This window comes from Lotus japonicus, chromosome 2 (genome assembly GCF_012489685.1).
Source record: "Lotus japonicus ecotype B-129 chromosome 2, LjGifu_v1.2".
NCBI lineage: Eukaryota > Viridiplantae > Streptophyta > Magnoliopsida > Fabales > Fabaceae > Lotus > Lotus japonicus.
Window position 1 is genome coordinate 1,173,286 of NC_080042.1, and position 13,694 is coordinate 1,186,979.

The 13,694-nt window shown below is 39.5% G+C and overlaps 1 protein-coding gene across 1 annotated transcript; it reads right to left on the minus strand.

The window, feature by feature from the left end:
- Positions 1–2,023: 2,023 nt before the first annotated feature.
- LOC130737367 (receptor protein kinase TMK1-like) lies at positions 2,024–6,044 on the minus strand. The gene is made up of 2 exons (XM_057589114.1): positions 3,505–6,044; positions 2,024–2,809 (listed from the first exon to the last, which is right to left on the minus strand). The coding sequence occupies exons 1-2, from the start codon at positions 5,756–5,758 to the stop codon at positions 2,277–2,279; spliced, it is 2,787 nt and encodes a 928-aa protein (XP_057445097.1). The 5' UTR covers positions 5,759–6,044; the 3' UTR covers positions 2,024–2,276.
- Positions 6,045–13,694: the final 7,650 nt, after the last annotated feature.

Here is a 13,694-nt window from a genome sequence, read left to right on the forward strand (position 1 = left end):
TTTTTCCTATTATAGATCATATATTTTTTAAATCTTAAAGAGTTTTTTTTTTTATAGGCAAATGTTAGTTGTTAGAAATGTTAGTAAATTAATCTCTCCTCCGGGTTCGAACCCGGGACCCTACACCCTTCACCCCACTCAACCCTTATGTTCCTAGCTTTTACCACTTGAGCTATCCTTCGGGGAGTATGATTTCAGCCTTATGATTTTTTTTTAAAGAGGTTTTAATCTTAACACTCAAAGAATTGCTCAGCCGCATTTACAACATATGAGAATAAAATTTCAAACATGCACACTTAAGGTGAAACATCCACTTGATAATGAAGTAAAAAATATAAAGGTTATACAAAATCCTCTAAATCTCAATATCATAACAGAAACCAACTCACTTTTGAGTTGAGAGTTATTTCCCGTTTTAGTTAGCGCTCCAATTTTAAAAAAACTCATCTGATTCTGCTTGAGTTGCAATCTGTGCAGCTATTAGAGGAGCCAATATCACAATTCAACGACATCGAAAGAGGTCAAACCAGCAACAATGGGAACACTGAGTGAAGAAAGCGGCTTCTGTAAACCCAAACAAACATCAGAAGAAACCTGGGGAGGGAGATGAAAGGAGAGAAGGAAGATATAGAAGTGGCGAGAAGGCAACAGAGACGTCAGTGGAATTGGAGGCGGCAAGGTGGAGGTGGAGGTAGGGCGGAGGGGATAGAAACGAAGAAACTAGAGATGGCAGAGTAGGACACTCACTAAAAAAAGAAAGACTCATGTATTTGTGTAGCAAAACCACTAATTGTGGTAGATACTCACCTATAGTGGGAGAGAAACACCTACCATGAAGAATGAGAATCCTTCCTAGAGGAGAAAGGAATCCCCCCCAAAAGGGGGTAGCGGTTTTTTTATGAAGACATAACCTCTCTGCTAAAGTTTTCTTTTTGAACGCACAATGAAGAAAGTCCAGCATGCGACAGAAAATATCCTTATGATATTTTAGAAAACCAATTTTTCACTCCTTCCTTTTATGCTTCTATCCTTTATTTTTGGTGTTTAGGGCTTATTACATTGTTTCATATGCTTCCATGAACCTGACACAGGTTTCCTGAAAATCGCTTGCTGCATACCATTGCATAGTCCAACTTTATAAGAAGCAGAGCTATGTGTTTTGGACAAATATATACCGAGGCTTCAAATATATATATATATATATTCAGCGAATAAAATTTCTCAGTGAGATGTTAAGAATTTTACCCAATACTAACTCGGATGTTAGAATCTTTTGTTTGATTATTATCTGTAATTAAGTGCATCACATCTTCTATCATGAATCCAGAAGATGAAGTATCATTATAGAGATATATAGTCAACTTGATATTGACTACTGTGGCCAAATGAAGGGCATTTGCATTGTTTAGATAAGCTTCTAGTGCACGAAACCATTTTCATTGTCGATGACTTGTCAAGCTCATAGATTAAGATTAATCATCTGCCACAGAAATAAAATAAAAAAATAAAAAAAGTCACAGTGATAACCAATTAAATTTTAAAAATGTTTCATCTATAAAACTGTTTTTCTCAAATCTTTAAAATCTTGGTTAGTGGCGACGTTGTTCTGAATAACAAGGTAAGAGAGATTAAGTGATCCACCGATGATCCACAATTTTAGCCGTTTGATATAATAACTTTTTAATTGACAATCCTAAACCAAGTGTTTAAAACTAAGGATCACCTGCCCTTTAGTACACATGAGGGTTGAGATAGCAACAAAATTTCTACGTATCCATATCATGTGGAGTTTTCACATAATCATATCCCTGTTTCCCGTTTTTCGCAAAATATTATTCACATAAATCGTTGAAAAGTATGAAAACAAAAAGTTTAATTTGTTTGTTCTGCATCTCTGCCATTTTGCATCCCAGGATCTCAAATACTAGGAAACTTAAAAACAAAAAGATCATTACACTAGAGAGATGTTTGAAGAATGAAATGTAAAAACAGTTAGAGAGAAGTTTCAGGAATGAAATGTAAAAACAGAAAAAAAAACCAGTAAATTCCCAACTAGATGGTAAAACAAACTACAGAAATAATAGCTCAAAGAGTCAGGAAAAAGTAATAACATAGATATCAGAACTTCAAAATCTGATTGGTTTACTGTTAGAAAGAAAATAGAAAAATAACACATCCCGATACACTTATAGTTGAAGTACCATTGGAATATGTTATTTTCTTGTTTTTACTTTTTAATAGTAAATCAAAGAGGTTCTAAATGTATATATCAAACTTCATCTTCCATCACAAATCGAATCTGCAAATCCAGAAGGTCGCATTGTTGCAATGCTTGACTGTGTATTATCTCCACTACTAAGCATTGATGTAGAAGATGATTGATCCAGAGTGCTCATTCCATCAAGAGCCTGCCACTTACTGAGTGCTCGAGGCAAGCTCATGTCTAAGTCAATCCCACACATGTCATCAGCATCTACAACTGCAGGCTTCTTCCAGATCTCAACAAACGGTGCTATCACATTCACAACATGACCCATGTCAGGACGCTGATGCGGCTCTCTTGCGCAGCAGTGGCTGGCCAAGTCTGCAACAGTCTTCAAACTATCTAAGGCTTCCTCGTCAACATCTATTGTGGGGTCAATGAGCTTTCTGAATGAGTCTTTGTTCAGCAGCATCCTTCGGAACCATGTAACAAGGTGGATACTCTCTTCTGGTTGGCTATTGTCAATTGCTCTCTTTCCGGTTACCATCTCCATAAGAATCACGCCGTAGCTATATACATCAACCTTTGTTGTAACTCGTCCAGTGACTGCGCCATGAAACCATCTCAATGAGTTACGGAATTGAACAAGAGAAAAAATGACCAGTATTCTAGAATGTCATAACTATTTGTCCTGATAATAATTAGAGAAAAAAATCATATGGTAATCAAAGTCAAGTTACTTTTTTTTGTTTTTTTACATATTATGCAACAACAAACACATAGAATTACAAATAATGTGTGATACAAACAGTAAATAATCATATTCACTCATTTATATGAGCAAAGCTAGCTAGCACCAAATTTTCTTTCTGATGAACTCAAATAAATATCAACACCCAAAGTAGAACAAGGTATGCAAATTGGATAGAGGTAGAAAATCATACAAATAATTCAAATGGCTCTTAGGAGGTGTCCATAAAGTTGTATTTCCAGACAAAATTTTATAAAAAGGAGCATACTAGTTAAGAGTTTTACGGTCACTTTGCATAACAGTATTCACAATATCTAGAAGGTGTTTTAACAATCAACACCAAAGTAAGTGACAATGGTTGGCAGGAGGATTTATTCCTTCATTTTTCTATTTTCCCCTATGCATACTACACATGAACCACTTAGATCATCTACCATAAGTGCATAAGATTTCAAATAAACTGAAAGCATAGCAAAGACTAATTTTACCAAAAAAAAATTAAAAATAACCATATGCTGCACAAAGTTAGCTAAAAGTAATTTATGTCTACCTGCATACTCTGGTGCAAGATATCCAAAAGTTCCAGCAATTCTAGTTGCGAATGAGACTTGTCCATCTGGTGCAAGCCGAACCAATCCAAAGTCTGCTACTTTAGCACGCATATCATCCCCAAGCAAGATATTTGAAGGTTTCAGATCCCTATGGATAAAAATTTGTTGTGCCAAAGCATGAAGATATTCAACACCTCTAGCAACATCCAAGGCAATGGAAAGCCTTCTCTTCCACTCCAGTGGTCTTAACCCTTCTTCTTGCCAGTCAAATAGGTGTTTACTAAGAGGCCCCTGAGGCATGTATTCATACACCAGAAGCCTCTCATTTCCATCTAAGCAATAGCCTAGGAGTGCAACCAAATGCCTGTGTCGAACTTTAGTGAGTACTGCGATTTCAGACTTGAACTCATCCAGCCCTTTCTCAACCACCATTCCACATTCCATCCTTTTCACTGCAATCTTTGTTCCATCATGCAATTCTCCTTTGTACACCGTGCCAAACCCGCCCCTCCCCAATATGTTTTCTTCACTGAAATTGTTTGTGACTTCTCTCAAAACTTGAATTGAAATGACCATGTTACCAGCTTCCACAGTTTGAACACTAGTAGCTGGACTAAATCCACCAGTACTAGTTCCCCCACCACTACCACTCGCTGCGGCAACACTTATCTTCAAACCATTTCCGTCTCCAGAATGACGAGGATGTACCACAATTGCATTTGGACTTTGAAGTTTTCCAGCAGGACGCTTTTTATGCTTTCTACCATAAATAACAACTCCCAGAACCCCTATACCAAGCAAGCTGACACCCCCTACAGCAATCCCAACAATAGCTCCAGCACCATGTTTCTTATCTTTACCTCCAGAGCCAGGCGGCCCTTGAGGTTTGTCCTTTCCAATATCAGGATTCCCACCAGTCTTCAAAACCACATCTGCTCGGAAGGATGGTACCTGACCATATAACTTATTGTTGGAAACATCTAGCTGTTTCAGAAGAGGCATACTAGTAAGTTCACTTGGTATAGTACCTGTGAGATCATTGTTAGCAAGAAACAACTTTGTCACAGATGTAAGTTGGGCAAAACCAGGAGAAATGTTGCCAGATAGACCCATGTTCTGAAAATTGATAATGGAAATATTACCCCCAGCACAGACAATCCCCATCCATTGTTTACCACAAGGGTCATTACCCTCCCAATTTTCAGCAAGTTTTAAAGGATACCCCAAAGGTTCAACAACAGAAAGCAAAACATTCACAAGGGGACTACATGGCTGACCAACAACCTTTGTGCAAAATCTATTGTTCCCCCTATCCATATCATTATCAACCCTAACCCCATCTTTGAACTTGGGAGGAGACCCTTGAAGATAATTATTGGTCAAATTCACAACCTTCAAAGCAGGAAGATCAGTGAGAGAGGGTGGAACAACACCAGTTAACTGGTTATCCCTCAAGCTCACATCAAAAAGTTGATCATGGTTTGACAAATCTGGTATAGGACCTGTAAATGAATTACCATGCACCCAAATTTGTTTCAACGAAGTCATGTTCTGCAACACAGAAAGTGATCCATTGAGCTTAGAGTTACCCATCTGACCATTCACCAAAAGATTCTCTATAGAACTCCCAGAAAAGCTTGCAGGCAACCCACCTTCAAAAGAATTAAAACACAACCCCAAGAAAACCAAACCTGGAAAAGGACCATCTTTCCCAAAGAATTCTGGGATTCCCCCAACAAAACCAGCTCTCATTGCAGAAAATTGCTGAAGAGCAACACAATCTTTGAGGCTAGAAGGAACCTGCCATTGAGGAAAATCGTTGTAGTCAATCCTCACCTCCTGCAAATTGGTCATGTTGCTGAAGAAATCAAATGGAATGGAACTGAAATTGTTGTCATGAATGATCAGAATCTCCAAAGATTTGGGCATGTAAGGAAACGGCCCAGTGAAGCCATTTTGCATACACTCAAAGCGAGTTAACTCAGTGAGCTGAACCAGTTCCTTCGGCAAAGACCCTTCAAGGTTGAGATACCCGATTTGAATTGCAGTGACCCTCTTGTTCGAATTGCACTGAACATGATTCCAGTTACAGACATCAGGGTCTGACCATTTTAGACCAGAGCTTGAAGTTATCGCCTTCTTGAGCGTGTTCATCACAACAGCATCTTGAGGACATGCACGAGGCAGAAACATCAAAGAAAACAACAACAGAACAAGGTGAAGAAGATGAACCAGAGAAAACCGAAAACCCATTTTTTTTTGTTGGAGAAAGGAAACAGAGGAAGGAACAAGGTGGCGTTACGAAAACAGAGAATGCAAAACAGAGGAATATGAATATCTGCAATGTGCAAAGGTTTTGAAACGCAAACAATGATCATTCAAATATCAAAAACCACACGGCACTGTGAATGATAGAGATTATTCCGAAAAAGGGAATTTTGGGAGAGAATAATGTGAGAAAAGGAAAAAAAGTTATTGCTTTCTTTATTTTGGAAAGAATCAGAATGTGTGAGAGAGAGTGAGAAACGAGAGCGAGAAGAAAAGAAACTGAAGAAACACTATGAGAAAGGAGAAAAAAGTTTGACATTCATTGTGTGAGACTACGCATTTTTGGGTTGGAAATAAAAAAATTGAAATTGGGTTGGAAATGGAATGAATGCATGGAAAGACGTTTCAGTGTTTCATAAATCAACAATGGTATACACATCTCATTTTTTAAGGAAAATGTCATAGTGCACGAGACAGATTTCTCGTGTAATGCACGAAGTCAATTTGTGGCGGTTATAAGCCGCTTGTAGTGTTAAAATTGCCAGAAATTGCGAGTTGGGTTTTCGCAATTTGTGGCACTTATGCGTTTCTGACGGTTTGAAACCGCCAGAAAATGTATTTCGTGCATGACACGACAGAAATCAGTCGTGTCATATAGCACTGCTCATTTTTTAAACACTTCATTTCCACCTATTTTTATTTCTACCTCTCTCCTCTTATCATTTATCACATCTCATACTTTCTCTCTCTTACTTTTTCTTTTCTTCCTATCTCTCACCTCATTCCACCTCTTCCACCTCTTTTTGAGAGGTGTGTAAGTAACATTTTCCTTTCATAAATCACATTTGTGATTGGAGTAACTCACGCAGAGAGTGAGCGTAAGTAAAGCCTGTTTATTGGGTGGGTGAAGAGTGTTGGTCGGTGCTTTCTGAGTTGGAATTTTTATTACAGCTTGGCTTTCTTCATACACCAAAGGTGGTGTGTGATTTCTTTTCTTTTTTCTTTGACACATCTCTTTTTTGAACAATTCGACACATCTCACTCAATAGGGATTGAATTTTACATTAGATATTTACTGTTTGTTGAATAGGATAAACAGGAAGAATATGATACTGTAATTATATTATGTTTGTTGTTTGTTACGCCAGCAGGATAGGATAATGCAATCTTATTTCTTATCTTATCATGTTCATTATGTATAAAACTTATTATGGGGAGAGCTAGAATAAAATTATCCTAACAGGATATGATAACAGTTTTCAATTCATTTTTAGTACTGTAACCCTAAATTCAATTATTTTTCAATATTTATATTTAATATAATTTATAATAATATTAAGAGTTTAATAGATATGCATTGACAGTGTAAAATAGTTTTACACAGACATCCAATTGAATTCCGCCAAATCAGAAAATATCTTATTCTTTTAATTAAAATTAAAGTCAAATGTAATTATCTTCCTATGTGGCGGAATTCAATAGGATGTCTGTGTAAAACTATTTTACACTGTCAGTGCATATCCATTAAACTCTATTATTAATTAATAAATATAAATATTAATTCTAGTTATATACTAGTTTTATTATTTATCAATTACTAGTTTTTATTGCTAAGTTAAAAAAATATTTATTCATAATTTAATTAAAAATGAACTAAATTATTCAATTCATAAAAAAAGAACTAAAGTATTAATGGTGAAAATATTGAATTTACTCATATAAAATAATAAAATTATAATTATCACTTGCTTCTACTTAATTAACTTTATATAATAAAAATAAATAAAGTTACTATTCAATTACAACGAAATAGACTACTCACTCTGTACCAAAAATAATAGACTACTCACTTATAAATATTGATTTATTAGTTGTAAATATAAATTAGTTTTATATCATCAGTTGCTATTATTTAAATATAAAGTACTTTTAAAAAAATTAATAGTATTTTTAAGGCTTAAATACTCTTTTGGACTTTTAAATTGTAAAGAGAATCAAATCTGATCCTTGTAAAATTTACGCATCAAATTGGATCCTAAATTTTTTTTCTTAATCCAATTAAGGACAAGTGTTTCCGTCTTATGTGTCTTAATTTTTACCCGTCGGCTTTTTCACGTGGCTTTTTTCTTTTCTTTTTATATAATTTATTCTTATTCCTTTATTTTTAGTTCCTACTCATTTCATTAAAAAAAACTAATCTAATCTAAAAAAAACCTAATCTAATATCAAAATAAACCCAATCTAAGAAGATATATCGAAGAAGGAGAGAATGAAAAAGAAAGAGGAGAAGGAAGCGAAGGAAGAAGAAGGAAGAAGAGAAGAAAGAAGGCTTGCTCGGTGGTGGTGCGATTGGTGGATCTGAGATATGGGTTAAAAATTGAAACTTCGAATGCAAGGTGGTTAGGGGGTTTTGGATACAAGGTAGTTAGGGAGGTAAATCTAGATCTCGAAACCCAGATTTACATGTCAAACCCTTGCACCTCTGATGGTGTTTTGCTTGTGTTAGTGAGGGAAGTTAATGAACGGTGAAGTCCAATATATCAAAGAGGCAGAACTGTGCTACTTCTTTGTTCTCCTTGAACTACCGGTGACACGCAAAAGCTATTACACTTTGTTTCGTAGAGAAGAGAGAAGTTGAGTAGAGAGAAATAGAGTAGGTTTATTTAGTTGTTTGGCACGGTAGAGATAAAGAAGAGAGAGATGAAAAATAATGAGGTGGAAGAGAGAGAAAATTTAAACTTTTGATTAAAATAACATTTTTAAAAACAAAAAAGTCAGAAAGAAGATAGTGCGGTTCTTAAAAACATTTTTAGAACCGCCACTAAATGTCAGGAAAATGCAAAAAAAAATGATGGTTTAAAACCACCATAAATATGACGGAATTGAAAAAAAAAAAAAAACTGGCGCATGTTGCTCCTCCGATTATTGTTCCTTTACTCTCCAATTTGGGGAGACCCAAAAAAAGCACGGGGTCCACCATTAAAACTCTCTCTTCCCTCATCTCCCCAACAACCAAACGCACATATCACGCCCTTCTTCCCCTAACTTTCTCCTTCCAATCTCTCTACCGAAACCTCCCTCTACCAAACATAGTGTAAATGTGCATACTCTCTTTTGTATTCTCTTTATGGGTTGAAGTATCTCTCATACTTCCTTAATATATTTTGCCTTACCTAAAAACAGGTGTTTTGAAACTATAAGATTAAAGCTCAGGCACCACCTCTCATGTTGACCAATAGATAGATTGATGTGTCTTATGCTCGGATCACACTCACCAGACAAAGCAACTTAGAGCATCTCCAATGCAAGGTTCTTAGTTCTTATTTTGGAGTTAAGAACTAAGAACTAAGAACTTTACCATTGGAGGTGCTGACATGGACTTCTTAGTTCTTAAAAATAAGAACTCAGTTCTTATATAAGGAGGGATTAATTATTTCTCTCTCATTCAAATTACTTTATTATTTTATGAGTTTTGTTTTATTATTTTATGAAAATAAAAAGTATAAATAATGTGGTTGGTGTGACCAAATGAATAGTGGTAAGAACTAAGAACTAAGAACTAAGAACTCATGGTTGGAGCAAAATTGCTTGAGAGTTGCTTAAACACATGTGACAATACGGGCCCACATGAATAGAGTTAAGAACTAAGAAATAAGAACTAGCATTGAAGATTGCTCTTAACAACCATTAGAACAAGGTGACCTGTCACAATTGATTCTATCAAATTTGGGAAGCTATTGGAGAAAGATGAAAAAGGGGCTCCTCTAGATCTTGAAACCCTGATCTACATGTCAATTTTTTCTAGTTTAATTTTTCACGCTACCTTGTCCTCTAGGGGAAGCTTATTAAAAAAAAAACAGAACCTTGTCCTCTAGGGGAAAGGAATTTTACCACGTATTGTCTTATGGTTTACAACTTGAGCCTGATTATCACTTACTATGATTTGTTCTTTTGGGAAAAGCTTACAATTTTTCAATCCTCTGTATGCACCCAAGAACTGGACTGGGCGAGACCTCAGGGTCCCCCGCCCAGGAGACTCAACCTTGGGCGTGGGATGCGTCATGACCTTGGACCTCCCTTCCTGAGGCTCAACTGGCCCATTTAGATAGATTAAAGGCGTCAAAGCCCAACTCCACCTCTATAAATAGGAGGGGAATACCAATTGTAAGGGACTTTTAGCTCATTTGAGAAATAATAGCATTGAAATTCAGTTACATGTTCTCTCTCGAAGCGGTTAGAGTTTCTCTCTCTAAGCATTCATATCACTTTCCTCACACTTTGGGTACTACCTTCCCATTCTATGTTCTAGCACGGAACATTGGCGCCGTCTGTGGGGAACGGTAGATTTCTATTCCCGGACTACGTGGATCGAGATTCAGTGGAGTTAAGCTTGCTTTTTCTGTACGATTTTCCTCATCCGGACTTGGTTCCCAGGTTATTGCGATTTGATTTCGAGAAGTTCGATCCTCTAAGAGATTCTCCGTAATTCGAAGATTTTTGGCGGAATTTTCGTTTTCATTAGCGAAGCCTGATGAAGACGCCTCGCCAACGACGTGGCAACGACGTCTCTTCCCCGCGCACCGCAAGGAACGATAGAAATCGTTGTGCAGAGGCACGTCGAGCGCTAAGTGGCGACTTAAAGATGCAAAATGAGTGTCTACAGGAGCAGTTGAAGTACTATCACCTCCGGCAGTGGAATCAAGAGGAGGAGGAGGCTGCGGCTATGGCCGGAACCAAGCCTTTCTCAGCGGCAGTACGAGAGGTGACTGTACCAGACGGCATGACGAACCTCATGTTGGAGGCGTACGACGGACAAACCAATCCAAAAGATCATCTATCTCGTTTTGATGCGAAGATGGCGATGTCCGCGGTTTCTGACGCTGTAAAATGCAGGATGCTTCCATCAACGTTTCGAGGCGCAGCAAAGGAATGGTTCACGAATCTGCCTCCGGGATCCATAGATAAGTTCTGCGATTTCTTATCAAAATTCCTTGACCATTTCTCTGCGAGAACGATCGAGGATCTGTTTGATATTCGGCAGGGGGAACGTGAAACCTTGAAACAATATATGAAACGATACAATGCCATATTCGCGAGGTTCGAGGAATTGCAGCCACGCATGTGCGTGTGCGCTTTCAAAGGCGGTCTGTCCCGGGGAAAATTTTATTGCGAACTGAGTAGGGAGTTGGCATGCTCAATGATGGAAGTCTGCGCCCGAGCACATGACTACATCTTAGGAGAGGAAATCGAAGCGAACAAGAGGAAGGGCGAGCGAGCGGCAAAGGTGTCGCTGGCAAGGAAAAGGATACAGGACAAGGAAGCGAGTTGCGAGCAGAGGTTTAGGGAAGTTGGCCGATTCATAAAGGGGAATAAAGGAAAGCTACTCCGCCCGAGAACGAGGGACAGAGAGCACAGGTGCCAGAGAGCACAGGTGCTCTCGCCGAAAAGCGAAGGTATGCCAGCGAATGAGGTCGTAGGGATGCTCAAACAAGGAGCTAGCAAAGTTACTTCTCGAGGTGGAAATTGAGGACATGAACAGAGTCGGCGAGCGTAGAATGGACCCCGGACGCGAGGCAAAAAATCCGCTGAGGTGGTGTGAGTACCACAACTTAGAGGGACATAACACCACCGACTGTTTCATGCTGAAGGGTCAAATCAAGCAGCTGATCAGGGCGAGACGGCCGCGAGCGGCGAAGGGGAAGGAGTTTGAAGAAACTGATAGCGGCGAGGGCGAAGGAACGGTTGAAGCAGCTAACATGATCGCTAGAGGTTTCGAAGTTTGCGACGACGTATCGACGGCAGCCGAGGAACAGTAGGGGCAACAACGTCGGTACAGGTGTATCCAGTTCCATTTGGGTGCCCACACCCAGACATAGTGATGTCGACCGCGGATTTCAAGGGAATCAAGGCCCAGACGGACGATCCGTTAGTAGTAATGGTAAGAATAAAAGGTTTCAATGTACAGAGGGTGCTTTTAGACCAGGGCAGCTCGGCGGGTATAATCTATGAGGACGCATTCAGACAGATGGGGCTGACGGACAAAGATTTAAAGCCATACATGGGAAGTTTGGTAGGTTTCTCCGGGAAGCAAGTTCAGGTACGTGGCTACGTGGAGTTGGATACAGTTTTCGGAGTGGGCGAGGACGCCGAGCTCTTGAGGATAAAATATATGGTCCTACAGGTTGCAGCAGCTTATAACGTCATCATAGGACGAGGTACCTTAAATCACCTCCATGCAGTGATATCTACGGCCCACCTTGCGGTAAAGTATCCCCTACTTTGCGGAAGGATAGGGAAAATAGCAATAGACCAAAAGGGGGCGAGGAAGTGTCATAGACATTGCCTCAACCTGTATGACAGAAAAGGAGCTGGCGACAGACACAGGTGCCACAAGATTGGGACATCTGAAGGCGGTGAAGGCGAACAAGAGCGTTTGGGAACACAGAGCCAGAGCGACGGTGACGAAAGAAAAGGGAGGAGTCAGGGCGAAGAGTCCCGTAGGATGGGGGAAGGCAAGCACTATGCTCAAAAAGATAATGAGTGGTATGACGGGAACTGGGACATGAACGCTGCCAGTAGAGGAATACTAGCAATCGAGCCCCGAGCAACTGTAAGACCCCACCTAATAAGGCTGGAGGGGCCACACCTGCTCTTACGGGAAATATGCGTGTGAATAAAAGCCTCGGTCAAATACCGAGCGGAAGTTCTAGTTAAGCACGACACACTCTCGAAAAATTACTCACGCGAAATTTGGAATACAACACTGAAAACTCGTGCTGAACGGCGAGCAACGAAGGGCGAAGATAAGTAACGGGTCGTCCGCCTCGCCCGCCTATCTACCTTTCGCTCATTTAATTATTCATTTATTTACTCCTTTATTCGTCCAGATGATTATTGGCTCTTAAATGATTCACTAATTCGATATTTGTTTACTCGAATGATAGGAAACACGAAAGAAACTATTGTCATTCAAATATTTGATTTCATACACTTAAAAAGGAGGATCTCTCCTCATTCTCCAACATTCTCTACGCTGGTCGGTTCTCTCATGCTCCAGGCGGTACTGCCGGTACTCTAAGTTGCAGAGTCTTCGGCTTAGTTCCTGCTTCTCAGGACCCTCTCCTATTATCTCCAGAGCGTCCTTCACCGCTTCCTTCTCTTCCAACAGGTCCAGCTCCCGCCGGCAAAGCTCTCGTATCTCCTCCACGAAGCAGAGGAATTCTTTGAGAATTCTGTCCATTTATGGACTCAGATCCATCCCTAACAGTTCGATTATCACTTCATGAACGCTGGGACCCTCAGGGTGCCTAACGTTGATAAAAAGATCTTCATCAAAAGCCTTTGTTCTTAGTTCTTTAAGGAGAGCTGTGTAGGATGCCATGACAATTGTTGGTTTGGATAACAGGTGGAGGGTGTGGATTGCCATGTCTTAATTTCTATTTATAGCCTCAAAACAGGTTTCGAGAGTTATTAGGGAAGCAATTTCACGAGGAGTTGTCCTTGGAAAGGAACGCGACTTGCAATAAAGGCTTGAGCGTTCGTGGCCGGTGGTTAACAGTAAACCGTTGGAATGTGGAAAAGAAGCACTTGGGCAGACATTTGGAATTCCCTAAAAGGAACGTCCCGCATAGTTTATTTCCCGGCGGGAGGCCTACAATTAAAACTCATAGCAAAAGCAGTAAAAACTTGGGGTTCTCGTTAAAAAAAAAAAGGGAGAGACCCTTGGTACAAAGTTAATCTAAGGACTCCTAACATTTTTAGTTGGCTCTACGTGTTCTTCTGTCAGGAAACGCTCGGCGACGAAGCCTGAAGGATCGTCATGCCCGACCAATCCCGTGGGTGTAACCCTCTTGAATGCCCCCATCTGGCTGAGATCAATCAGAGGATGGAGATGTTTGACTTGGGCTTTGGCGAGGAAAAA